General features: G+C 41.5%; 3 protein-coding genes across 11 annotated transcripts in view; 2 read left to right on the plus strand and 1 right to left on the minus strand.

Annotated features, from left to right (window-relative positions):
* Positions 1 to 26913, plus strand: part of LOC125777122 (uncharacterized) — a 358233-nt gene that overhangs the window by 224465 nt on the left and 106855 nt on the right. The gene's annotated exons all lie outside the window — the stretch shown is intronic.
* On the plus strand, positions 421 to 25504 carry LOC125777125 (uncharacterized). Of its 2 annotated transcripts, XM_049451307.1 has the most exons (3): positions 421 to 2399; positions 2479 to 2700; positions 24258 to 25504. In XM_049451307.1, exon 1 carries the CDS (start codon positions 553 to 555, stop codon positions 2233 to 2235), a length of 1683 nt encoding a protein of 560 aa, XP_049307264.1. In that variant the 5' UTR covers positions 421 to 552; the 3' UTR covers positions 2236 to 2399; positions 2479 to 2700; positions 24258 to 25504. The 2 variants fall into 2 exon arrangements, with proteins under 2 accessions (XP_049307264.1, XP_049307263.1); XM_049451306.1 differs by lacking the exon at positions 24258 to 25504 and having other exon boundaries at positions 2479 to 3324.
* Positions 21894 to 26913, minus strand: part of LOC105225662 (glycerol-3-phosphate dehydrogenase, mitochondrial) — a 63069-nt gene continuing 58049 nt past the window's right edge. For all 5 annotated transcript variants that reach the window (XM_049451265.1, XM_049451269.1, XM_049451268.1 and 2 more), the window contains exons 9-10: positions 22199 to 22300; positions 21894 to 22114 (exon numbers count right to left, since the gene is read on the minus strand). In XM_049451265.1, coding sequence (XP_049307222.1) covers positions 21980 to 22114; positions 22199 to 22300 — 237 coding nt within the window. In that variant the 3' untranslated portion in view covers positions 21894 to 21979. The remainder of the gene's footprint in view (positions 22115 to 22198; positions 22301 to 26913) is intronic.

Here is a 26913-nt window from a genome sequence, read left to right on the forward strand (position 1 = left end):
ATAGTCAATAAAGTATACACAATAAAGTATTAAGACAATACCAAAATGTTATTTAGTATAAATGAGTTAATTAATGAGTTTTGTTGATTTTTTTTTGTTAACACTGCTATTTCACTGAACAGCACAAATGTGCGCTTTTATTTTATTATTCATTCATACTTAATAATTCATACTTAATTACCTCTGCTAATGGTAGGCACCTTGCCGTGGTGCAGAGGCTTAGTCGCAAGGCATACTCGGCGCCCCCCAACCGGCGTGGATGGTGTTGACTAGCACTATTCAGGCAGGTTGTCGGGAGCCGCATGCGTGCGGCCACCAAGGACTACCACCTCCTAATCCAGGGTGTCATGCGACCCGTGCCCATTGGATGATTTGCAGCCAGGAGGAACATTCGGCTGTATTTTAACGGAGCCTTCCCAACACCGGGCCGAATTGGGAAGTAACGGTGGCCTTACCGCGTCAAGGGGCTCTGGCGTGGCGGACCTTCCTGTTCCCCATACGGAACATAGACCCGGCAGCTCACCCTGTTGAGCCAAGGGTCGTACGAACAAGATGAAAAACGACAACACACAAAAAACCAACATAAAAGCTGGATCTGATGACGGACTAGGGCAACGACAAAGGACAACGGTATCGGATAAGGAGCTGGAGATCGGGACAGCGGAAGGTAAGGGGGGTCGAGGCGCTAGACGTAAGCCTAGATACCTTGACGCTCTCACGCCAGAGGAGCGTTCGCTGTTCGAGGAGCACGCCAGGGAGGATGATGACGACGTGCCCTCTGGCAGCGGAGCTCACCTGGTGGGTACGCCTGGTGCCGCTGCGGCAACGAACGTCGGCAAGACCCCCGCCGGAGGGTGCAGCGGGTCGGCCTCTGGTGAGTCGTGTCGGGCAGAGCCTGACCGCACAAAAGAGAGAAGGAGGAGAAGGCGCAGAAGAGGTGGGCAACGCCCCCTCCCAGAAGCTGGCCAACCCGGCGAGTGTGAGGATTCACGCAGGAAGGGGATGAGTGGATCCACCATGAGGTGGTACCTACGCCACCTCCACGATGGGAAAACCCCGGAAGCGGCGGAGGCTCTAGCCAGGGGCAAGAGCCAATGGAGCAACGTTACCCCGGCAAATAGACGCGGCAACAATGTGCCAGCTCGCGCGCAGGGCAGCGGTAGCAGTGGCCGTGGCTCGGTCAGCACAACGCAGTCCATACGGCGGGGCGACAGCAGGGCATCGTCCGCAAGCACATGCGCCCAGGCCGAAAAACGTAACAGCGGCCAAATCACGCCACAGGAGCCCCCACAATCCAAGAGGGTGCGGGGCATAGACGCAAAGGCAGCCGGGGGCCAACCATCTGTACCGGCTCCTCACCGGGTGGAGGAGGGGCGGCGCGTTTATGCGGATGCTGTTAGGGGCATCCGCATGGCTGTTCTGCCTTTCAAATACCCGGCGGAGTCGCTGAAACCGGAGGAACTCACGGTGCTGCAGGACATCCTCATGGATGAGGTGTGCAAAGGCGTGGAATATACGGCGTCCTTCCTGGGCATCGATTTCAGGGGAGGCATGATGCAGGTAGACTGCCATGACGAGGCGTCCGCCGACTGGCTGAAGGAGCATGCTCCAAAGCTGGGAGGCTGGACGGGCCCTGTCCTCTGCGCGAAGAGGGTGAAAGATGTGCCAATCATGCACAGCATGACAGTTTTCCTCCCTCGGTGTGGAGACAGGTCCTACGAGTACGCCTTGGGCCTGGTGAGGAACCAGAACCGGGGACTCAGTATCTCGGCCTGGTGTGTTACCAGCAGCAAGAAGGAGAAGCTAGGGGATATGGAAGGATGGAGGCTGAACTTATACATAGACGACGAGTCGTATAAGTATGTTCGGGCCGCGAGCTTCCGCCTGTTCTACAGGTACAGAACGGTCGTTATGCAGCCCTACAAGCCAGCTGACACCGGGAGCAAGGAAGCCAAGACGCCCGCGCCTCCGCAGGACAAAGGCGTCGATATCCAGGCAGTGCCGGAATCCGCCCCGGTGGATATAAGGATGGAGGTGGACGAGTCGTCGGAGCAGCCCTGCGGGAGCAGGTCTGAACAGGCAGTGCCAAGAACGACCACGGACGTCCCCGATGATGGCCGGAATATGGAGCTACCCTCAACGCAGAAGCTCCTAGACGGACTTGGAGGCCCAATTGACAGCAGCGCGGTTGACAGTGGGATAGAGGATCTTTCTCTCCTCGAGCCCAATCTATGATGGCCGTCAATATGGAAATTGCCCAAGTGAACCTGCACCATGCGGCGGCAGCCTCAGCTGTCATAACAAACAGGTTCACTGCGAAGAAACTGGGCACGCTGCTGATCCAAGAGCCTTGGGTCCATAAAGGAGAGGTAAAGGGCCTCAAGACAGAGGCAAATAAGGTAATCTGGGACCTCTCTAGCGAGAGGCCGAGGACGTGTATAGTTGTTAGAAGCAATATTGATTTCTTTTGCATTTCAGAGTTTCTGACGCCGGATTTGGTGGCGGTGCAGGCTAGGGACACCGAGGGCAATGACTTCGTCCTAGCCTCAGCATACTTTCCGGGAGAGGCAGCAACGGCACTCCCGGAGACGGTGGAAAGGCTGGTGGAGCACTGCAGTTTGCACAAGCTCCCCCTTATCATCGGATGTGACGCGAACGCCCACCATACGGAATGGGGCAGCACCGTCTGCAACGCGAGAGGTGAGTCCCTTTTAGAATATGTAGTAGGTAGAAACTTAGCGGTAGAGAATGTAGGGTGTGAACCCACATTCATAACTATAAGCAGGAGGGAAGTGCTGGACATCACCCTCAGCAATGAACCTGCACCAGGGTTGGTCTCGCAGTGGAGAGTCTCAACGAAGCCCTCGCTGTCGGACCACAGAATTGTGAGGTTTGCGCTGAGGGCAGAGGTCAAGATGTTCCCTCCTAGACGTAACCCTCGAAGGACCAACTGGAGTGCCTTCAGGGAGAGGCTAGATGAGGAGTTGAAGAGGAAGGGGCAAACTGACAGTAGCGCCACGGGCCAGGGAATGGAGGTCAGATTGACCGCGCTTACCGGGTCCATTATTAATGCGTACAATGACAGCTGCCCCTTAGGAGTACCACAAACAGACAGGCGCAATTGCTCCTGGTGGACAAGGAAACTCGCAGATCTAAGGAAGAAGGTACGCAGCTTATTTAATAAGGCTAAACGTACTCCTGTACAGTAAAGTACAGGAGCAACCTGACGTTATACAATAAAGAGATCAGGTCTGCTAAACAGGCTAGCTTTAGGAGATTCTGTGAAAACGTCTCCTCCACACTAGAAGCTGCCAGGTTGCACAAAGCTCTGGCTAAAGGGAAGACGGACACAGTGCTAGCCATCAAAAGGAACGACGGGACATTCACGACCAGCGCGGAGGACAGAGCTACAGAGCTCTTGCGTGCTCACTTCCCGGAGACTGTTCCAGTTTATCGGTGTCTGCCAATAACGGAACACAGGCCATCCCGCACTGATTGGGCTATCGCCAAACAACTGTTTACTGCGGACTCGATCAGGTGGGCAATGGCCTCGTTCGAGAGGTTCAAGTCTCCGGGAGTGGACGGCATCTTCCCAGCGCTTCTGCAGCAGGGTGAGCAGATCCTGATGCCACACCTGATTAGGCTGCTGAGGGAGAGCCTGGCGTTGGCCTACATCCCTGAAGCATGGAGGACAGCTGAGGTAATCTTCATACCGAAAGTAGGAAGGAAGGACTACTCGTTGGCCAAATCTTTCAGGCCAATTAGCCTAACTTCCTACTGAAAACTATGGAGAAGATAATTGATCATCATTTAAGGTCTAAGGCGTTGAAGACCGCACCCCTACATGCGGCTCAGCATGCATACAGAGCTGGGAGATCAACCAACACAGCTCTGTACCAGTTGGCCTCTGAGATAGAGAGCTCACTGGAGGAAGGGGAAGTCATGCTATGCGCCTTTTTGGATATTGAGGGAGCTTTTGACAACACTTCTCATAGAAGTGTAGCAATGGCACTGGAAGGTAGGAATGTGGCAGCTCCGGTGCGTAGATGGATAGAGGCGGTACTTCGCACTAGGATTGCTGAGACCACAGCAGGGGGCACAAAGATTTGCCTAGGCACAACAAGAGGCTGTCCGCAGGGTGGTGTACTATCGCCCCTCCTATGGAGCCTTGTCGTGGATGACCTTTTAGCACTGCTAACCGACAACGGCATCCGCTGCCAAGGATATGCGGACGACATAGTGATCATAGCGAAAGGCAAATTCGAGGACACTCTCTGTGGCCTAGTGCAACGAGGTCTAAACCTGGCAAAGGAGTGGTGCAGGGGAGTTGAGCTGAGCATCAACCCCTCGAAGACTACCATCGTCCCCTTCACGAGGCGACGATCCCTACCCGGGCTTAGGAACCTCACACTTGGTGGTAGAGTGATTGAGATGACCAGCAAAGTAAAATACCTCGGTGTCACTCTGGATTCCACTTTGCGGTGGAAACAGCATGTGGACCAAACCCTGGTCAAGGCGACAAAGGCTCTAATGGTGTGCAGGTAAATCATGGGGTTGCAAGCCAAGTATTGTCAGGTGGTTGTATACCATGATTGTGCGACCGATAGTCACATATGGAGCGGTGTCCTGGGCCTCTGTGGTGATGAAACTATCGAGGCTTCAGCGGCCAGCATGCGTCTGCATGACAGGCGCTATGCGAACCTGCCCAACAGCGGCGCTGGAGGTCCTGCTGGAACTCTCGCCGCTCCACATAGTGATCGGTCAAGTAGCCAAGCATTCACTTCTGCAAATAACGGCAGAGGGATGCGGTAAGGGGAAAATAATCTCGTCCCAGAGGATGGAGATGATAAGTGGCAACAATCCAATTGCCCTCCTCCCGAAAGACGGGATTACAAAAGCAATAAATTTCACGAGGAAGTTCAAGGTTACCCTTGGCAGCAAGAGCGAGTGGAATGACTCCACTCTTGAGCTGATGCTGAGGGATAGTACACTGAAGTGGTACACTGACGGCTCGAAGACGTCGGAAGGTATTGGTGCAGGGATCGCGGGCCCACGCACAAGGTTATCCATACCGATGGGCAGATTCCCCAGTATCTTCTAGGCCGAAGTCCTAGCCATAAGTCGGTGCATAGAGATAAACCTCCATCGCGGCTATCGTAACGAGCGAATAACCATACTCAGCGATAGCCAAGCGGCACTAAAAGCGATCTCCGCCTACGAGATCAAATCGCTGCTAGTGCAGGAGTGTAGAGAACGGCTAAACAGCCTAGCGGAATTGAATCAGGTACACCTAATTTGGGTACCTGGTCATAGAGGCATAGCCGGCAATGAACTGGCTGACGAGCTCGCCCGCTCTGCAGCCTCCACAAATATGGTAGGGCCCGAACCGTTCACTGGGGTGGGCCCCCACACTATAAAGGAGCTGCTCCGTAAGGAAGAAAGAGTAGGCAGGGAAGGTCATTGGCAACGAGCGCATGGTATGCGGCATGCCAAGTTGCTGATAGGGGGGTACAACCTCAAAAGGTTCAAATTGATAATCAACCTCCCAAGGATCAAACTCAGGCTCTTGGTCGCATTCTACACCGGCCACTGCAAGTTGAAAAGGCACCTATTCAATCTAGGACTTGTCTCTTGCTCTAACTGCCGGTTCTGCGACAGGGAACCTGAAACCCCGGAGCACCTGCTAATCGACTGCATCGCAGTCTGTTTCCGGATAGGGACCACATCGACTCACTAGCTCCCAGCAAAATACTAGAATTTATCGATTTGTTGGGGCTTGGTGAGTCCCTGTGAGTTAGGAGAGGGCACAATAGACCCAAGGTCGCAGTGCATACCTCGTTTAATTCTATTCTATTCTACTTAATAAATATAGAAAAAGTAACCCAAAAGAATTTCTAAATAATTTAAAAATAAATAATTTATCACTTCTGAAACATTTTTTATCTAATATTGGTCTTTATAATATTATTTGTCCATCTAAAACATACAGGTCATCTGCACTGCTAAAAATTAAAATTATTTTTACCTAATTTTTTCCGATTTTGTAAAAAAATTAACATTTTTACCAATTTTCGGAAAAAATGCTTCATTTGATACAAAATAATCACGCATAAGTGACTCAGAGAATGGTTTTTTACATTCTCTGTGTGACTTTGTATATTTTTCTTCAAAGAATTTCTCTCTAATTATTCTCGCATGAATTCAGTCGTTTTACATATTAGGGGTATTCTCTTGCTCTTGCAAAGCCCGGTGCACGGTGCAAGAATTGCAGATTTACAACGGCACAACAACAAACACACGCAGAAAAATATTTGCAAGGGCTGTAAAATATGTCAGACCAAAACCCATGTATATTTGCGTGCAATGTCACGCAAAAATAAAATTGCAACCCTGCTGTAGTTGCCATTTTACATAAAGACATATTACGTCGTTAAATTGTTGAGAAAGGTAAATTTTAATTAGATTTTATAATTTCTATTTAAATTATAAAGTTTTGTTAAAGTTTTTATTGTTAAAAATGTATGCAGAAGGTGCGCCAATTCACAATAGTCATTTACAATAAATTGACTGAATCAGTCGCTCATATATCACTAGATTCTGCAATGGGTGCTCTCGTGCCCTTGTATATTTCGGTGTAGTATTTTTGCAATCTGCAATCTTGCAAGAGCAAGAGAATACCCCTATTGTATATTTCTGCCTTTAACGTGCTCATTTCTGCTAAATAGCAGCAAGAATGGTGACTTCCTTGCTACAATTCTATCAGCTCTGTTAGCCGCCAAATCGAACATCATCCCCATTTTCGCTGCTATTTAGCAGAATTGAGCACGTTCTCTGTCAGAAATATACATACATATGTATATAAGACGACTGAATTCATGCCAGAACAAATAAAAAGAAATGCTTTTAAGAAAATATACAAAGTAACACAGAGAATGTACAATAAAAGCATTATCTGAGTCACACATGCGTGATCTTGTACCATATGAACCATTTTTTTCAGAAAAATTGTAAAAATTTGAATTTTTTTTACAAAATCGTGAAAAATTAGGTAAAAAATAATTTATATATATTTTTTAATTTTTAAATTATTTGAAAGATGTAATATTTATTTCGAATATTACAAAATGAAGATGTGCCAAAACTGAAATTTGCTCATAATTAAAATAAAATTAAAAAAAAATTAATGACCTTCACATTCGTACCAATTCTATGGCATACGCACGCAAGCTATAGAAGCATAATACATACATATGTACATACGTAGATATGTACTTACAAATATCCATACGCCTGTGAAAAAATTAGATACCGTCATTTTTCCGGACGGTATGCACGATTCGTATTGGGCGCTAATGCAGAGACCAATACGCCTACGTACTAAACCCTTAACTCCATTGTCTTTGCTTGTTTATTTGCCCCACGGAACTGCCGTTAAGCATTACATCGTTGGGCCAAGCTTTGCTATTCGGCTCGTCAGTCACGTCATTCAGACCTACTCCTCATTCATCCTTCTGATTTCACTGCGTTGCCACTCTTTCATTCTTAGTTCTTTCAGAACTATAGCACACCATGCTCTCACACTATCCCACACTTGTTTTGACTCAATCATAAACCGCACTATATTATCCGGTGTCACTTGTTCCGTTGTCAGTTTCTGTAGATCGGCTCTCTCCTTTTCATATCGTCGGCAGAAAAAGAAGATGTGCAGCGCGTTTTCTCCGCTGCTGTCGCAGAAGGAACAAATCGTCCCGTCGTCGTGTCCATATTTATAGAGATACTCTCTAAAACACCCGTGTCCCGTCAAAAATTGCGTCAGGTAAAAATTTGTTTCCCCGTGTTTCCTTTCTACCCATGCTTGTACATTTCTAATTAGCATGTGGGTCCATCTCCCCGTCGTAGCTGCATCCCACCGTGCTTACCACTCATTGAGGCTTGTTTGCCTCTCTTCCTTCCGCTCTTCAGCTGTTAGTCGCCTACCCAGTCTTGTAGACCTGTCATATACTCTTTTGAGCTCCATGGCCATTATCTCTGGCGGCATGATGCTTGCTAAAACCCCAACCGCTTTGTGGGATACGGTACGAAATGCACACGTGACCCTTATGGCACTGAGCCGCATTGAAAATTTCGCTTTCTTAGCATACGTCTTTTGCTGTAGTGTTGGTCCCCATATGGGCGTACATCAGAACTGATTGGCTCACCTTGGCCAATAGCGCTCGCCTCTTTTAGCTTGGTCCACCAATGTTGGCCATTATTCTTGATAGGGCGGCCGTTACACGTGCTGCTTTCTCACATACCTTTTCGATGTGCGTCTTGTAGCTAAGTCTATTGTCAATAAGCACTCCTAGGTACTTTATTGCCTTCTGGGTCATTATACTGTGGCCGTCAATCTCCAATCTTATGTCTTCGAGCTTTTTCCTGCTTGTGATCAGGACAACTTCAGTTTTTTGTCCAGCGAGCTGAAGTTTTGTTGCCGTGAGCCACTCTTTGATCGTTAACGCCGCTCGATTGCAGAGGTACTCAAGTTGTCCCAGTTCTTTTGCTACTACTGTTATGGCAATATCATCCACGTACCCGATTATCTGTACCTGCTTCGGGAGAGGGAGACGCAGCACCCGTCGTACAAAACGTTCCACAACAATGGGCCAAGCACGGAACCTTGTGGAACTCCGCCCGTTACCATATATGTTTTTTGTCCGTCATCCGTATCGTACAGTAACAACAGGTCAGACAAGTAGCTGGATATGATCCTAACTAAGTAAGCCGGGGTTTTGTTATGTTCTAGTGCACTTATAATATGTAGCCAGTATGCCGAGTTGAACGCGTTTTTAACGTCAAACGTGACTACTGCGCAGTATTCCTTAGTACCATACAGCCATCTTTTACCCCCTATTGCCTTCTTAGCTATATCAGTAAGCTTTTTAATCGCGTCAGTGGTGGATCTTTTTTTGCGGAATCCATATTGGTTGTCAGACAGACATTTTTCTCCTTTCTTTTCTAGATGCAGCTCTAGTCGTGCGCAGATTATCCGCTCTAGTATCTTGCCGGTCGTATCCAGCATACAGAGCGGTCGATATGAATTGGGCTCTCCTGCTGGTTTATTTGGTTTCTGCAATAATACCAGTCTTTGCTTTTTCCAGATTTTCGGGAAGACACCTTTTTGTAAGCACCGCGTAAACAATTCAGCAAAGGGTTTCGCATTGTGCCTAATAGCAATCTTTAAAGCCTTATTTGGGATACCATCCACACCCGGTGCCTTGGCATTGCCAGATCTCTCTGCCCTTTCTATTAACTCCACATCAGTGACTATTGTCCAATCCGTATCAGCAGGTTCTTGCACTCGCACCGTTCGATTCTCCAGAGGCTGTGTGGGGAATAGAGTTTCCACCACGGTTTTCAGTAGCGCTGGCCACGTCGGTGCTTGTCCTTTGCCACCTCTGATCTTCGTCATTACCAGCTTGTAGGCATCACCCCATGGGTTTTCGTCGATTTTTCCGCAGAGTTCTTTAAGGCAGTTGGATTTACTTTTTTTGATTGCTTTTTTGACATCGCTACGTTTTCTCTTAAAGCATTCGCATAATTGCGTAATCTCTGCAAGTCCGCGACTCCTTTTGACACCTCCTCCTCGCTTTGTGGAATTCCTTCCTTAATGTGTCGATCTGCTCATTCCACCAGTAAACAGGTTTTCTATGGGAGCCATTTTTCTTCCTACTCATAGAAGCGTCGCATGCTTTAATGACGTGCCGCACTAGGGTCTCCGCCTGTCGATTTATGTCTTCCTTAAATGTTATATGACCATCTAACATGAGTTTGAAGAGTTCAACGTCCATGGTTTCCATTTTCCATCCTTTTCTCTGTACTTTCTTAGTGGACATATTCCTTCGATTGTGCACCGAGTGTTCGATTTCGAACATAATAGCATTATGGTCACTGTGTGTATATATGTCACACACCTGCCACCTTGTTGTCCGTGCTAGAGAACTGCTAGCGAAGGTAATGTCAAGAACCGATCCCCGACCGTTCTTCTCGAACGTATTTTTATTTCCGGTATTTAGTAACACCATGTCTAACGACGAGAAGGCCTTTAGCAGAGCATCTCCACGCCTGTTTGTGCAGATGCTACCCTACTCCACCGCCCATACATTAAAATCACATGCTATCACTTTTCTTGTTATAGACAGAATTTCTCTGACTAGTTCGTCCAGGATTTTCTCAAAATCAATTTGCGATATGCTTGGCGGTATGTAGCAGCTATAAAAATTAATCCCACAGATTTCCGCTCGTGTGTAAAAAGATTTCCCTGATAGCGGTTTGTCCTGAAACATTTCCCCTCCACATGCCCATATGGCAGCTTTGTTTGTGTTGTCAGAGATCCATGTCGCTCCGCTTATATTTTTGTACTGTTCGCAAAGTATAGCTACATCGACCTTTTCCTCGTAAACCGTCTGCTTAAGAAGCTCTTGTGCAGCCTCACAGTGGTTTAGATTGAGCTGCATAACTCTCATTTTTTGATGTTCTTACACGCCTGTTGATAGAGAGGACAATTTTTGCTTCCTATTTGGTGGTCGATGTTTTCCCTGCCCTTTTTCCTACATGCACTGCATGACGGGTTTTTATTACACGACTTCGCGAAGTGTCCAGTTTCTCCACACTTGACACAGCAATCGCTCCTGTCATCTGGATTGTTGCATGCTTTCTTGTACTTTACTTGTAGGCGTATTGCCTCAGTAATGTGCTCTTTCGTTGTGATTTCATCAAGATCACGTATTTCTACCAGAACCTCGTAAGTTAGAGCTTTTAATTGCGCATTTTCTCCCAATAATTTACTTATTTCGGTCTTAAAGACCCCCGTGCTCTTCATCTGGGCCTCTTTCAGCTCTAACAGAATCTGGCGTTTTGCCGTATTTCTTATCTTGGTCACATTTTCCCCAAGGTTATTCAAGGTATCATTATTCCTGACAGTCCTGAGGATTTCCCTATATGACATATCCCCTGTTTTTTCTATTACTATTGCATCGGGTCCGGGTGGCGGCTTATGTGGCGGCTTATGTGGCGTCTTCCTTGGTTGTTTATGTTTAACCGTGATCCAGCCATCTTGTTTTCCCATTACTGTCTCCTTGCTTCCAACTGGGTTGTCGCATTTTGCTTCCTTGCTCAGGGGAACTTCCATTTTGATCGTCCATTCCTTATGGAAAGTTTTATTTCTCTTAGGCGGTGTTCTTCTCTTTGGCTGCATTTCGTCTCGAGGCCTCTTGGGTGTATTTTCTGTGGTGGTTGTCTTTACTAGAAAACTACAACGTGCTTCCTTATTTGCCATGTGCTCCTCCTGAGCACTTGCGTGCAGCTTCGCTATCACACTGAGAAGATCTCTCATGGTGTTATTGATAGACCGGTGTGGTGGGCGCATTGTTTCGATCAACTTCTTAATCGCTTCCCCTAGTTCAGCCATACAGTCTCCACGAAGTTGCATCGCTTTTGCCAGGGGAGTGGTGTCACCCAACGCTGGTGGTGATGACCTCGCTCTTAAAGGTTTGTCAACACCAAGGTTTTTAATCGGGGACCTACCCAATTTTGGTGCCCTCTTAAAGGGATCTGCTTTCGTAATAGTCGTACTTCGAGGGGAGTTTTGCACTTTATTTCCATCATCGCTCAGGCTTTCAGTGCTGCTGCCTCCTATAATCCCAAAAATGTTGCTGCTGTTGTTGTTAGTGTTTTTGTTTCTTGTATTATTCTCCATATATTTGATATACCAGCGCACCGTGTGCAGGGGGGCGGGCCGAAATAAACAGGAACGGGTGTACCCTCGGAGACACTGCCCCTACCACAGTTCCCTGAGGCCTGTCCTTCGCTTTACCAGTCCCGGAAAACACGGACGGACCGGCGCTCGCCCGGGGCAACGTAGGCTATTACTCCTGCGTCCATTGCACACTCCTTGACCAGGGCCCGAAGGGGCTGGTTCCTTATACACACCGCAGCAGACACATCGGCAGAGCATGCTCACATCACCCTCTCCATCCCGCCAGCTGAGAAATCGCTGTTGACACTTTGAGGGACTCCCAGTGCGCCGCGGTGTGTACCGGTCATTTTTAATGACAGCCGCACCTAACATGGTGAGCAGACGCTGACCAGGAAGCCGCCCATTGTGGGTCCGTCGCGCCTGGATTTTTGTTGTTCATCATGCACATGAGTGATGATGAGGGGGACACGTATTTCTGTGAGGCGGTGTCGATTAGCCACAGTCACAGGAGCTTCAGCGGATCTGCAAGCTTTTATGCCGCATCCTCCACTCCTGCCGCTCATCGTCGGGATTGCTTATTCGTTTTAACTTATTTCGCGACTGACCTGCTACTATAGGCCGTTCGGCTATCCGCGAACTGCCGACCCCCCCGGTAGCTTAGAGCCCAGCTAGAGAGCCCAAATTCGTTAGAATAGAACACTCCGTCCAATGTATATGTAAACATGTGCATACATATGTACACCAGGGAATCCCTTGTCTATCACAAACATACCAACATACAAGTACAAAAAGTTTTAAAATATGAATGAAGCAAAAACAGCAACAACATACATATCAACACATCCTCCCACACAAGCGTCGCTGCCCACAAACTATTTCTCGTCACGATGGCAAAACTGCTTAGAAGAAATGTCGCAACAGTGCCGGCAGCTCAACAAAAATTATAAAATGAAAAATTCTTATTTTACAAATTATTCTCATGGAAGAACAAAAGGCAAATTAAAAATAAATTCTGTCGAGATTCGAACCCGTGTACTCATCTTGACTTTTCAAGCGCTTCTCACCAACACCACCATTGACACTTGTATTGCGTTGTCCCAATTATGGTTTCATTATGCATGATAGAAATATGCAACGATTGAAGTGCTGAACACAATGACAGCGACAGACTGCAGCAGCACGACAGTGAACTGAAAATGGCGTTGTGCATTCTACTACATGAACGCATGTACACAAGACAACACAGCTCCCCATTTTGCATGTACACAATTTCGTTGTGGCCATACTTAATACCTTGCACTTCAATGAAATTTTAATATTTTGTTCAAAGTGAAAATTTTTATGCAAAAAATAAGTAAATAGGTATATATTTTTGTTTTAAATTATCAATTGTTATTACAAATAATATAATAGAGCTATAATAGAGCTATTTTACGCTTTTATTTGTAAAAAAAGTCTCAGTTTTGTCATTATGGATGCTGACGCTTCGCTGACAACTTTCCATTTATCAGTCGACTGACACATGAGTGTCGTTAAATTATCGACTGTAAGACTACCACCTAGTGTGGTTTTTAGCCTTTCCCTTGTATTTGAAAATCTAGGGCAATAAAACAATACATGTTCAGAGTCTTCTATCTGCTCTGTACATGTCGGACAGTTCGGACTAATGTCATTGTGGAATCTGAAGAGGTAGCTTCTAAAGCACCCATGTCCACTAAGTATTTGGGTCAGATTAAAGTCTAGGTCCCCATGTCGTCTGTCTATCCACGAGTGGATGTCCGGTATTAGTCGGTGGGTCCAACGCCCTTTGGATGAGGAATTCCACCGCTCCTGCCACATTTTAAAGCTCTTGTTCCTCTCCTCGGTCTTTGCCGATACTGTTTTAGGCGCCGATAGATGATATAAACGCTCGAGTTTATCCCCCTGGATGTCAATGGGCGGCATGCTGGCTAATACTTCAGCAGCGTCGGTTGATGTAGTCCGGAAAGCACTTATTACTCAAATTGCAGAAAGCCTATGCACTGCAATTATTTGTTTAGCATACGCTTTTATATTCATTGCCTGTATCCATACTGGTGCTGCGTACAGTATTACGCAACTCATTGCTTTCGCTATTAAGAATCGCCGGCTGGAACGCACACAGCCTGTGTTGGTCATCATTCTCGATAGTGCGTTGTCAATTTTGTTTGCTTTACTGGAGGAATACTCCAGGTGTTCTTTGAATTTTAATTTAGAATCCAATATTACCCCCGATACTTCAGCTGCGGCTGCGAAGTAATCTCGCACTCCCCTATGGAGAGCTCTATTTGTTCTTCTACCTTCCTGGTGCTTATAAGTAAAACTTCAGTTTTTTCCTCTGCCAGCTCCAGACTCACAGAAGAGAACCAGTGCCGTAGATCATTTACGCACTCATTGCATTTGCTTCTTAGGTCGACTAATTGTTTTGCCACTGCTACCACCACGAGATCGTCCGCATATGCTATTAGTTTTACATCTTTTGGTTGTTGCCTTCTTAGCACCCCGTCATACATTAGGTTCCATAACAGCGGGCCTAACACTGACCCTTGGGGTATTCCACTCGAGATAGAGTAGCTCTTGGCTCCTTCGTTCGTATCATAAATCAACCTTCTGTTTCTAAAATAGCTCGTTATAATATTTATGAGGTATTCTGGAGCGCGAATTTTTTCCAGGGCTTTGATTATGTGTGACCATTTTGCCGTGTTGAACGCATTCTTGACATCCAGGGTGATCAGCGCGCAGTACTTTTTCGTACCACCTTTCCATCTTTTCCCACTTACTGCACATTTCGCAGTATCGACGACTTCTCGTAGTGCGTCAATAATGGATCTCTTTTTTATAAAGCCGTATTGTCTCTCTGATAGTCCGCCGGCTTTCTGGTTTACTAACTCCAAGCGGTTTCTTATTATATTTTCGTACACTTTACCCATTGTGTCGAGCATACACAAAGGTCGATGCGATGAAGGTTCTTCAGGTGGTTTCTTTGGTTTTGGGAGCAGTACCAAAGGTTGTACTTTCCACGAGTCGGGGAATACCTCTTCCTTTAAACAAGCGATGTACATTTTAGCGAAAACTCGGGGTTTTAAGCTTATGGCTTCCTTCAGAGCTCTGTTTGGTATGCCATCCTATCCAGGCGCTTTGGTGTTTTTGATTTTCCTTGCTATTGCCAATAGTTCGTCTTCCTGACTAACGGGGGTGACTCTACAGCTTCGTTTCGTCGCTTGGAATATTAAATCCGGTCGTGTTTCGGGAATAGTGTTTCGACGACCTTTCCCATAAAAGAGGCATCTTTAGGTTTCTGCTGCTTGTTTTTAAATTTGGACATACATACATATTTTGTATGCAGTACCCCAAGGATCAACGTTTGCTTCTTCACACAGCTTCTCAAAACATGATTTTTTCCTTCGTGTAATTGCCGATTTCAGGTGCTTCTTGTGGCTTTTAAATTCCTCCCTAAGGCGATTTTCGTTCGTTTCGCCCCAGTTACGCTGTAGACGCCGTCTAGCTGAGTGACAAAGCTTTCTCAGCATGGAAATTTCTTCATTCCACCAATATACAGGCCGCGCGTGTGGTGATGTGACGTTCTACGCATTGTTGCATCGCATGCTGCCACCATTTCTTTTCGATCTGCTGATACCAAGTGGGCGGCGCTGTCACCAGATGCCTTTGATGCACTCCAGACTACGTCAAACAGGTCTGGGTCGAACTCTTGTTGTTACAAACTTCGCTTTCGGGAGGGGTTTCTGCTAAGAAGCTCCTGCTCTCGGGAGTACGAAATTTGTGCTATAATGAGCCATATGATCACTGTATGTGTATGTATTTGACACTGTCCAATTTATGTGCCTGCTGAGTGAATCATTTGCGAACATAATGCCAATTATGGATCCTTTGTTTCCTTTTTGGTACGTGTTTCGCGTTCCACTGTTCTATCATGTAGACATAAGATTTATATGATAGAATTTGTACATACATACATAGGTACATATATATTGTTGTGATAAATTTAATTTCTATTAGTAAGAAATATAATACAAAAATATTTATAGTATAGTATATTATGGAAAATCAAATTAAATTATTAAATATGTAAATTGACTATAAATATGATTATGCATGCATTCATACAAAATATCGTCTCATATCATAATTATTTTTACATGTCAATATGGAATTGCTGAGTGCAAAACACAAAAGCATACAAACATACATATGTACATACATATGTATCACATACAAGCGATCCTCTGATTGAAAGCTAACATGAAACATGAAAATATCACAATACTGTTGTTGGGAGTTTCATAAGCATGCATATATACATATGTACATATATTTATGTCCCTTCATATTCTTGGATATGTGAGACAGAGAACATAAAAAAATGTCTTTATGTTCTATGTGGGAGAGCTTTGTTTTGTACAAGTAAACAATTTCTCTTTGAATTTGTTTTAAAAATTTTATTTCCCTTGGTAATACCAAGGGCAGCCGGTCTCAGCGGAAGAGTTGAAATAACTGAATTACATAGGAGCGACGTTAGCGTCTAAATACCTACACTACTTTGCCCTAACTTTAGTTGCTGCACGTTATTGGCCGTGTGACTTCTTAGTTGCTTACACTTTGTTTGTTGTTGCCACGCGCAAGGCTAAAAGCGTGCGATCAGCATAATGGCCGGATGCATACTTAATGCGGTATTGGGTTCTTATAAAGTTGCAGACGCGCCGTCAGCGAATTCGGTGCAAGTGATATTTTTGCCGGATGTTTGGTTACCTGTGCTAACTACTCCTCCTCTTGAAGTGAAAGCGTCCCCGGTTTCCTTTATGATGTTCTTCAGTACTACCATATTTCTTTGTCGTTTTCGCAGAAATATTGCTATGCTCATAGCTGTGGCAATTAGGATTAGGATCAACGCGGTTCCCGATTGTATGGAGCGGGTTTCAATAAGATTCTGTAGGTACGCTATGTGCATGAGGTTTTTTATATTAACTCTTTGTAGGTGTGGGAGTGATAACAACTCGATATGTTCTGTAAAGTTAACGTGCTGCGCGGGTACTGCTTCAGGATGCGAAATTATTACTTCATTCCAATTGCTATAAATGGTGGAGTTTATCGTAATTTCGCCTTTGAATGTTATCAAAAAGGTTCCTCTAGCTAATTTTATCAAATTTTCATTTCTTATTATAGCGGGTTGATCATTAATTAGAATTACGCCGTTATCGATCTCCTCAAGAGCGGGAACGTGATCGGCGGATTTGGATTTGCATCCTGCGAAGTGCTGGTTCAATAGTTGTCGTACACAGGAACTTTCTTTTAAGGGTTGGCAGAAGTTTGCTATTATGGCTTCCTTGCAATTATAAAGTGGGATGTATTCTCTGTTGCATTCGCCAATAAGATTTGTTTCTAAGGAAATAATCTTTCCTTCCTGGATTACGGGCAGCAACTTTACTTTATTACAAACTCTAGCTATTTTTGGGTATTTAATAATGAAATAAATAAATTGTGTGTTTTGAAATATCTTAAGTTTAGAAACAGAAAGTATTTCAGTTATACTGGTATTTGAAGAGAGCTCAGCAGCTAATATATTATTTATTTCCATGCCATTAAGCAAAATGGGGTTAATAACATTTACTTTTCCTAGAGCTACCGACGTTATAATGGTTTCTAATTCCATTATCACCGCTCTATTTCTAGTACTGGCTAAAGAAAAGAGATTTCCAGTGTCGATCTGTGTCTGTTTTGCCTGTGCTAAAAGTTTATTAACTGTCACCGTCAATTCGTTTATTTGTTTCTGTGTAACTAAATTAATTGTTACCTGCTGTTCGTTTGCTTCTATTAGGGCTTCAGCTCTGGTCTCAATTGTTTGAAAATCATCAAAGTCCGGGGTGCCGGTTATGTATTTTAATGCAGCCCCTAGGATATTGATGCTTCGCGCATGTCGGTGATGTACTCTGACCGCGTCTTGTAGTTTTAATATTTCGTTAGCGTCGTTTCGAAGTAGTTGCCTGGCGTGGGAATGCGGAAATTGCTTTAATATTGTGTCCGTCTCTTCGGCTATCGTCTCGAATTTTGATAAGTTTGTCTTGTGTAGTTAAAACTCGTATTGTTCATGGAGGATTACTTTTCCTGTTAATGGAATGTAGTGAGAGGTGGTATAGTTGAATATCCCCGCGGTAGTCCAATGGCTCATTGCCAAGAGTAGGGTTATCATAAATATTCCCATGTTAAGTTGTTTTCGGTCTTCAGTGGATGATTGATGCTTGATTATTGACCCTCGAAAGTAACGCCTCTGCGTGGCTTGATGATTTGTTGATGATTTTGTTGTGGTGCTTAACGTTCTTATCTACAGGTTTCGCCAAACGAAATTTTTTGGTTGTTTTTTATTGTAGTACCTTTATGGTGGCGGTGATGATTTCACTTAAAAATTTTTCTTGCAGTTCTTGGCGGTTTATTTATTGTGGCACTTCTTTGGTGGCACTGATGGTTTTATTTAAAATTTTTAGCTCGTAATATTTGGTAGCACTTCTATGATGGCACTGATAGTTTTTAAAATAATATTTGGTGGGACTGATGGCTTAAAATTTTTAGCTCATAATATTTGGTGGCACTTCTATGGTGGCACTGATGGTTTTATTTAAAACTTTTTTGTTCATAATATTTGGTGGCACTTCTATGATAGCACTGATGGGTTTTTTTAAATAATATTTGGTGGCACTTCTATGGTGGCACTGATGGTTTTATTTAAACTAGTAAGGAGGTGGGTCCGAACCCACGACCATACTCGCGTGTCCTTTTATAAGGATTTTTTTGTTTGGCCCCACGTTGGGCGCCAGTAAACAATTTCTCTTTGAATTTGTTTTAAAAATTTTATTTCTCTTGGTAATACCATGGCCAGCCGGTCTCAGCGGAAGAGTTGAAATAACTGAATTACATAGGAGCGACGTTAGCGTCTAAATACCTACACTACTTTGCCCTAACTTTAGTTGCTGCACGTTATTGGCCGTGTGACTTCTCAGTTGCTTACACTTTGTTTGTTGTTGTCACGCGCAAGGCTAAAAGCGTGCGATCAGCATAATGGCCGGATGCATACTTAATGCGGTATTGGGTTCTTATAAAGTTGCAGACGCGCCGTCAGCGAATTCGGTGCAAGTGATATTTTTGCCGGATGTTTGGTTACCTGTGCTAACTTACACATTTTTCGCTGTTAAAAATGGAATAAAATATAAACAAGCAAAACGAAATTCTTCGTGGACATGCATACATACATATATTTATCTCTATTCATATTCTCTGCTTTGGCATATACTTATGCCAAGTCATCATATGCCGTAAATACATATAACGGGTGATTTTTTTGAGGTTAGGATTTTCATGCATTAGTATTTGACAGATCACGTGGGATTTCAGACATGGTGTCAAAGAGAAAGATGCTCAGTATGCTTTGACATTTCATCATGAATAGACTTACTAACGAGCAACGCTTGCAAATCATTGATTTTTATTACCAAAATCAGTGTTCGGTTCGAAATGTGTTTCGCGCGCGTGTTTTGTTCAGCGATGAGGCTCATTTCTGGTTGAATGGCTACGTAAATAAGCAAAATTGCCGCATTTGGGGTGAAGAGCAACCAGAAGCCGTTCAAGAACTGCCCATGCATCCCGAAAAATGCACTGTTTGGTGTGGTTTGTACGCTGGTGGAATCATTGGACCGTATTTTTTCAAAGATGCTGTTGGACGCAACGTTACGGTGAATGGCGATCGCTATCGTTCGATGCTAACAAACTTTTTGTTGCCAAAAATGGAAGAACTGAACTTGGTTGACATGTGGTTTCAACAAGATGGCGCTACATGCCACACAGCTCGCGATTCTATGGCCATTTTGAGGGAAAACTTCGGACAACAATTCATCTCAAGAAATGGACCCGTAAGTTGGCCACCAAGATCATGCGATTTAACGCCTTTAGACTATTTTTTGTGGGGCTACGTCAAGTCTAAAGTCTACAGAAATAAGCCAGCAACTATTCCAGCTTTGGAAGACAACATTTCCGAAGAAATTCGGGCTATTCCGGCCGAAATGCTCGAAAAAGTTGCCCAAAATTGGACTTTCCGAATGGACCACCTAAGACGCAGCCGCGGTCAACATTTAAATGAAATTATCTTCAAAAAGTAAATGTCATGAACCAATCTAACGTTTCAAATAAAGAACCGATGAGATTTTGCAAATTTTATGCGTTTTTTTTTTAAAAAAGTTATCAAGCTCTTAAAAAATCACCCTTTATTTATTTCTCGTCATCAAACTCTTTGTTGAATAAGTGGAGAACTTTTAAAAATGTTAACATTTTACAGCGTGACTTCTGTGCTTGTGAGGTGAATTCCTTACTATAAATTAGGGGTATGCGAATCCAGTTCGATTCGAGTCGAATCGAATCCTTAGATTCTATTCGATATTAGAGTCAAATATCGAATATTTCGAATAGTTCGAACTATTCGAATAATGCGAGCAATTCGAAATATTCGAAGAAGTAAAATCTTAAATAGATTATTCTATTGCAGTAATAGAACAAAATTAAAGAAAATAAAACTATTATTTGATTCAAATTGATTTACACATTTATTAACAACAACATAATAAAAAATAACCAATGTTTGATTTTTTGAATATTTGAAACGAGAATGACAGATGTACGTCAGATGCATGAACGAGATTCAGATACAACTGGCGCTAATTAAAAAATCATGCAAATAGTCAAATATTAAAATTATTCGAGTTATTCGAATAATGCGAATATACGGTTCGAATCTCGGATCGAATAATTTGGTTCGGTTCGCGTCGAATAATTCGAAATTTCGAATATTCGCATGCCCCTACTATAAATCTAACAAATGTTCGATATCCAACCTGCACCTTCTCTATGCTTTAATAGCAGAAACAGTCAAAAACGCTACTCCCTTCCTTCCTTTTCCTTCCTTATCGGCAAAATGTGTGCACATCTTTGCTTTGTTTTCATTTGAACAATGTTGCCATTACTCAATACGCATATATAGTTTTGTACACATCTATGTCCATTATTAGACGCAGCAACAAAAGTTGCTAATTCTCGGGCGATTCTCTTTTGCTGTCGCCCATTACCTTCACACGAGCAACTTGTGTTGCGCAAATCTGTTCGAGTTTTTTTTTCATTCTCTTTCACTTTACTTTAACCCATTGCCGTTTCTTTTTTCTTATAGGTATTTGGGCCACTCTATCACATATATTCATCAGTTCTGTCAATTAAGAAATACAATTTATTTATAATTCAAAATTAAAACAAAGATTATATAACAGACCTTCACATATATCACCCTTTTCACTATCGTCTGAATCAATTTCTAAGGCTTCCTCTATACATTTCACAATATCTTTAATTAATTCGATTTTTTCGTCCTACTCCATTTTCTAAAATATTAATATTATATTATGTACATCTGTATACATATTTGCAAATTACTTGCCAAAATATGAAATTAAATTTTTTAAATATATTCAAAATATTAATTTCAAAAAAATATACTCAAATGCAACTATGTACTATTACGAAAGAAAGAACACGAATGCCGAAAAACGTCGCAGCGAACTGTTACGAATAAGAACACAAAGCGAGTTGCTGAACACTCCTCGTCGCCCCCTCGCCTATAAACCAAGAGTTGCCGCAACTTTTTTTGCCGTGTGTAATAGGCGAGTATGTTTTCAATTATAATTTTTTATAATATAAAATATCAAAACTGAAAACAAACTATTAAAAATAGTTTATATTTTTTTAAATAATAGCATTCGACTCTGATTTTGAGTTATTTTAAGAAAATTTTAAACATATTGAACAGATTGAATTATAAAAGTTGATAATTACTACAGTATATCGATATTGGCAACCCTGCGTTGTGAGAGAGCTACGTTTCTACGGCAAAAATCCAAATGCCGTGAATTCTCACGGCATCTACGTCAAAGAGAGAAGGGAGTAGCGTTGTTGACTGTTTCTGCTGTAAGTCTCTGTATATATACTGTATGGATATGTATACTGTGCTTTAGGTTCTCTGATTCAATGATGGCTGATTTAATAAACGAATGTAAGTTTAAAAAATATCCAATCTGATTAAGCGAATTACTGTATATAAATTTAGAAACAATGTTTTTATCGGTTAATATTTAATAAACAAATTGCATAAATTCAAAACATTTTAAGCCTAAAATATGTCGTTTATAATCCACCACCTGAACGATCAACGCTAATTTTTTGCTTCAGCTGAGCAGCTTCATGCTTTTGCTCTTCCAATTCAGCCATTCTAGCAAAACGTGAATATGCAACATCTCCAGTTTTTATGGCTGACATCATCTGCAAAGGTATTTTAGCAGTTATAAAGTGTGTACGTATGTGTATGTATACATATCCTTATGTATGTATGTATATGATTTTTACCTGTAAATATTCATCAAGTTCAACTTGTCCATTCATATTAGTATCAATCTCTCTCAGTATCTCATGAAGTTGTTCGCCTGAAACATCAGCGTCTCCGAAACTCTGCAAATTAAATAAAAATAATAAACAATTTAAATATACTTTATTGTACAGAAATTCACTATTCAAATAAAGTGCTTTGACTTAAAATTTAGACCAGTGATATAAACAAATTTGCACATTTCTTGATATTATATCGGACGAAAGCAAAGAAAAAAAAATCGCTAGCACCTAAGGGATGCCCAACTCTTCTGTCACTGAAAATGAGAACCGCTCACCTACCGAACTTTGACAGTTGACTAGATTGGGTAGGTTTTGACGTTTTGCAATTGGAATGCCTGGAACGGTCAGATTGAAGTTATAACAAAAATATTTGTGAACGGATAGAGTTGTTGCCGCCGTCCATGTAAATGAAAACTCAACACCACTTTTACTGTCCATAACGTGGATATTTGCACAAGTTGAATTTTTTCTGTCCACGTTAAATCTCTTAAACGCAGGGATATTTTGTAGTAACTAAAAAATAAATGTATCATATTTGAACTATTTCAAAACTATTTCAATATTACGATCGAATAAACTTACAAGCTGCCTTCCAAAATAAACAGGACTTAAAACAAAAACAGAACAAATGGTTTTTTCGGCAAACTCAATTTATTTTATTCAAACTAGTCTCCTTCTGCTTCAATACTTGCTTTTTTGCACGGTCCAAAAGCATGTCGAACGAGTGTTTTAGCTCGTGGACCGGTATAGCCGCCAGATTGCCGGTGCAAGCCTTTTGAATGGCCTCTACGTTTGCATAACGCTCTCCTTTTATGGGCGAATGCATTTTTCCGAAAAGGAAGAAGTCGCACAGCGCCATATCAGGTGAATACGGGGAATGGTTAATGTTTAAAATGTGATTTTTGGTCAAATAATCGTCTTCCAAATGTTGAATTCTAAGCAATTTTTGGTGCTCAACAAACCATGCACATACCTTTCGTAAGCCCAAATGTTCCCTCAAAATCCGATAAATCATATGTATGTGATATTTCAATGATGATTTCGTTGAAACCACAAGGACACTCTGCTACGGGATAGGCAATCATCGCCATAAACTTGTGTCGTCAATTAAAAATTACGATGTAGTGGTTATTTATTATAAAGAGAAACTATTTAAATCTTTTTAAAGTATATTAGAACAACTGACTTTTGACCTTTCAATACCCAATAAAAGCATTTAAGCTTGTTAGCTCTCATTCATTAAATGTTTTTAATCATTTTCCATTTAAAATAATACTATGATGCTTCAAATTACAAAACGTTTCATCAAATACCTTTAAATTTCATATATTTATTTAACTTTCATTGTTTAACATTTTTTATAAGTGGTCTTGAACGAAGCAGCAAATCCCTCCGTTTACATATTTTTTTGGTAAGATTTCAATCTGGTCATCGAGCGTTTCCAATTGCCAAACGTCAAAACCTCCTGAACTTTTACAGTTGATCGAGTTCAGGAGGTTTTGACGTTTAGTCATTGTTCTCTCACTCCCAGTGAGAGAGGAGTTGGGCATCACTGCTAATATTTTAATTACATTTTACACGACAGCCCTCTAAACAAAATGCGTCTGCTCGTAGAACTTAAAGCATAGAGAAGGTGCAAATTGAATTCTGCATGATGTTCGATTAGACGGTTAACAGAGCTAATAGAATTGTAGTAAAGAATTCACCATTCTCGCTGCTATTTAGCAGAAATGAGCACATTCAAAGGCAGAAATATGTATATGTAAAACGACTGAATTCATGCGAGAATGATTAAAGAGAAATTCTTTGAAGAAAAATATACAAAGTCACACAGAGAATGTAAAAACCCATTCTCAGAGTCACTTATGCGTGATTGTTTTGTATCAAATGAAATTTTAATTTTTAATTTTTTTTACAAAATCGGGAGAAATTAGGTAAAAATAATTTTATTTCTGTTTAATTTTATTTTTTAATTTTTAAATGAATTAATATTTCAAATAAGTTATATTTATTTCAGCTATTACAAAGTGAAGATGTGCCAAATGAACTTCATTTCTTCAAAGAAAATTGATGACCTTCATGAAATATGCATATTCACATTATTTCGTTATCATATCAATATTTGTACCATGCACATACATATGTATGTATATTATTTCTTTGGCACATTTGTCTGTATGTTTACGAATCTTTCGCATCTCCGTTGTCACTGCCAATAAAAGGCAGAAACTGACATTTTGTCAAAGAGTCAATCTGTCGAAGAACTGACGCGACGACAAAGCGTCACAACATTGTCATAGATAATATGATACGAGACTTTAGCATTGGCTCTCTTTTTCTCTCAAACGCGTTCCTGATTATTTGACAGCGATGGAGATCAGGGAATTTTTATCAGCTGATTTCAGAAAAGGCGGGATGCCAGAAATAAACTGCTATAATTAACTGACAAAATCAGTGTGAAACGAAATTTCATAGAAGTGGGTGTATATTTGGTAAGGAAAATTATGTGTATTAATAATTTTGCATTTTAATATTTATATATGCATTTTCAAAGTTATTAATTTAGTATTTTTCTATAATTTGGTGAAAATGCCAAAAGTGAGGAAGACAGGTTAGTCCAAAAGTTAAAAACTACGAGTATTTTTATATAGTATTTTTTAAATTTAAACTTTGTGCATGATATTTTATAGAGTTAATTAAGTTAAATACATATTTATAATTAAATTCTACTACGTGTGTTTAATAAAAATAAATATTTCATTGCATCACAATATTGATTGTAGTACTTAGTGTAGAAATAATTTCAAAAATTACAGTATTTTAGTAGGAAAATTATAATTAGAATATACTATTCTATTATATTACTTGTGGTATTTAAAAATAAATAATAGTTTAATAAGTAGAAAAGTATAATAGTATTTGTTTAAATTAAAATAAATATAAATAAGGTTTTGGTTGTAAGGTGTAGGATTTCTTTATTTGTATTTTTATTAAATATTTAATTTGGCCGAGTCGGTTGGGTGTAGGACACACCAAAATTAAGCATCTGTATGCCTGTGGTCGGCACTTTTCCTTAAAAATTAAGTTGAAAAAAAAGCTAAGGCTTAATGCTGTTCCGGACACGCATTTGCCAAATGTTTGAAAAATAAATTAGAAGAAAAGGAAAGGGAAATTAATTACTTAAAATATCAAATAGAAGATTTATCAAAAAAATATAAAAGAATAAAGAATGTATTAAAGGAAAAAGAGGAAGGTTTGGATATAATAGGCCACTTTAATAGTAATTTTCCTCTACAGATAAGCGCCATAGTGCGCAATAGTATACAAAATTTCAACCGGAATCCCAATGGTCGTAGATACGACAGCTATTTTAAAACACTGGCTTTAGGTGTATACCTCTTATCACCTTTAGCTTACAGACACCTTAAGCCAATCCTTAGGCTTCCGTATGAGAGAACTCTGGACGAGTTTGTTTCGGAATGGCCCCGCGATCCAGGATGTAATAGCAGTAGTATTAGATTTTTAGAGTTTAGAAGTCGGGGATTTAGTCAGGAACAAAAATTCGTGTATATTTTGTGTGACGAAATGGCACTTAAGAGTCATATGCAATATTTACCTAAATTTGATAAAATTGTAGGAGTTGAGGATTACGGCGATGAAAATCGCACTTGTAGAATAGGTAATAGTGCGATGACTCTGATGGTCCAAGGTATTGGTGGAACACCTTTGTAAGGTAACCCTATGCGAAATATTAATTCTAATCTGAGTGGCATCACCGGCACATCAAAAGCAACACTTGATTTTCAACCGCCAAAGTGAACGCAGCCTTCCGTGCTTTGTGAACTATAATTGGGGAAACTTTAGTATACCATCCCACGATTTCAGGGTTAAAAGTGGTATGGTTGGATAGAGCTGCTGCTCCAGATTAAGAAAATATATAATTGTTGCCGCCGCAAACTTATAGTTTTCGAGATATTTGCATTTAAAGTTGAAAATTTTGCAAATTTTATCTTGCAATTTCTCGATTTCTAGTAATTATTTATTTCATATTATGCACTTTTTATGCACTTATACTTTATTACATTGTTTCTACATATTTATTTTTTAGTAATTATTTAGTTATTTGCTTAAAATAAGCATTTTATATTTTACACAATTTTCATTCCATGCACAATAACAAAAGTATTCCGTGTTTACAGATATTAAGTGTTGCCATAATTACACATTTATCAAATGAATAAGAATGGATATAAAAACTCAAACGCAGAAAACAAATACCATCTGAAATAAATTTTCCATTGTAATAAAAAAAGTTTTATGGCTTATAAGTGTGTTTAATCTAATAATTTAATAAAAGGATCATAATGATTACTTGCAATACAACAAAGGCAAAACAGAGTAAACATTAGTCCATTCGCGTCCCACTTATTTCTGCATTGGAGGCCTTCGGCGGAGCTTCGAAAAAAATAACCCTGACCGATCCAACACCGGGGTATGTCAGGTTTTTTGGGTTGGCGGCCTTCGGCCGCACTTCAAAAAAAATAACCCTGGTCGATCCAACACCGGGGTGTGTCGGAGGTGTGTCGGATTTATTTTTTGAGTAAAACTCCTTTTTGCGTTTTTATATCCATTCTTATTCATTTGATAAATGTGTAATTTTGGCAACACTTATT

This window comes from Bactrocera dorsalis, chromosome 3 (assembly GCF_023373825.1).
Source record: "Bactrocera dorsalis isolate Fly_Bdor chromosome 3, ASM2337382v1, whole genome shotgun sequence".
Classification (NCBI taxonomy): Eukaryota; Metazoa; Arthropoda; class Insecta; order Diptera; family Tephritidae; genus Bactrocera; species Bactrocera dorsalis.

Coding starts and splice junctions, on each gene's coding strand:
- LOC125777125 (XM_049451307.1), top strand. CDS start 553: ATGAAAAACGACAACACACAAAAAACCAACATAAAAGCTGGATCTGAT.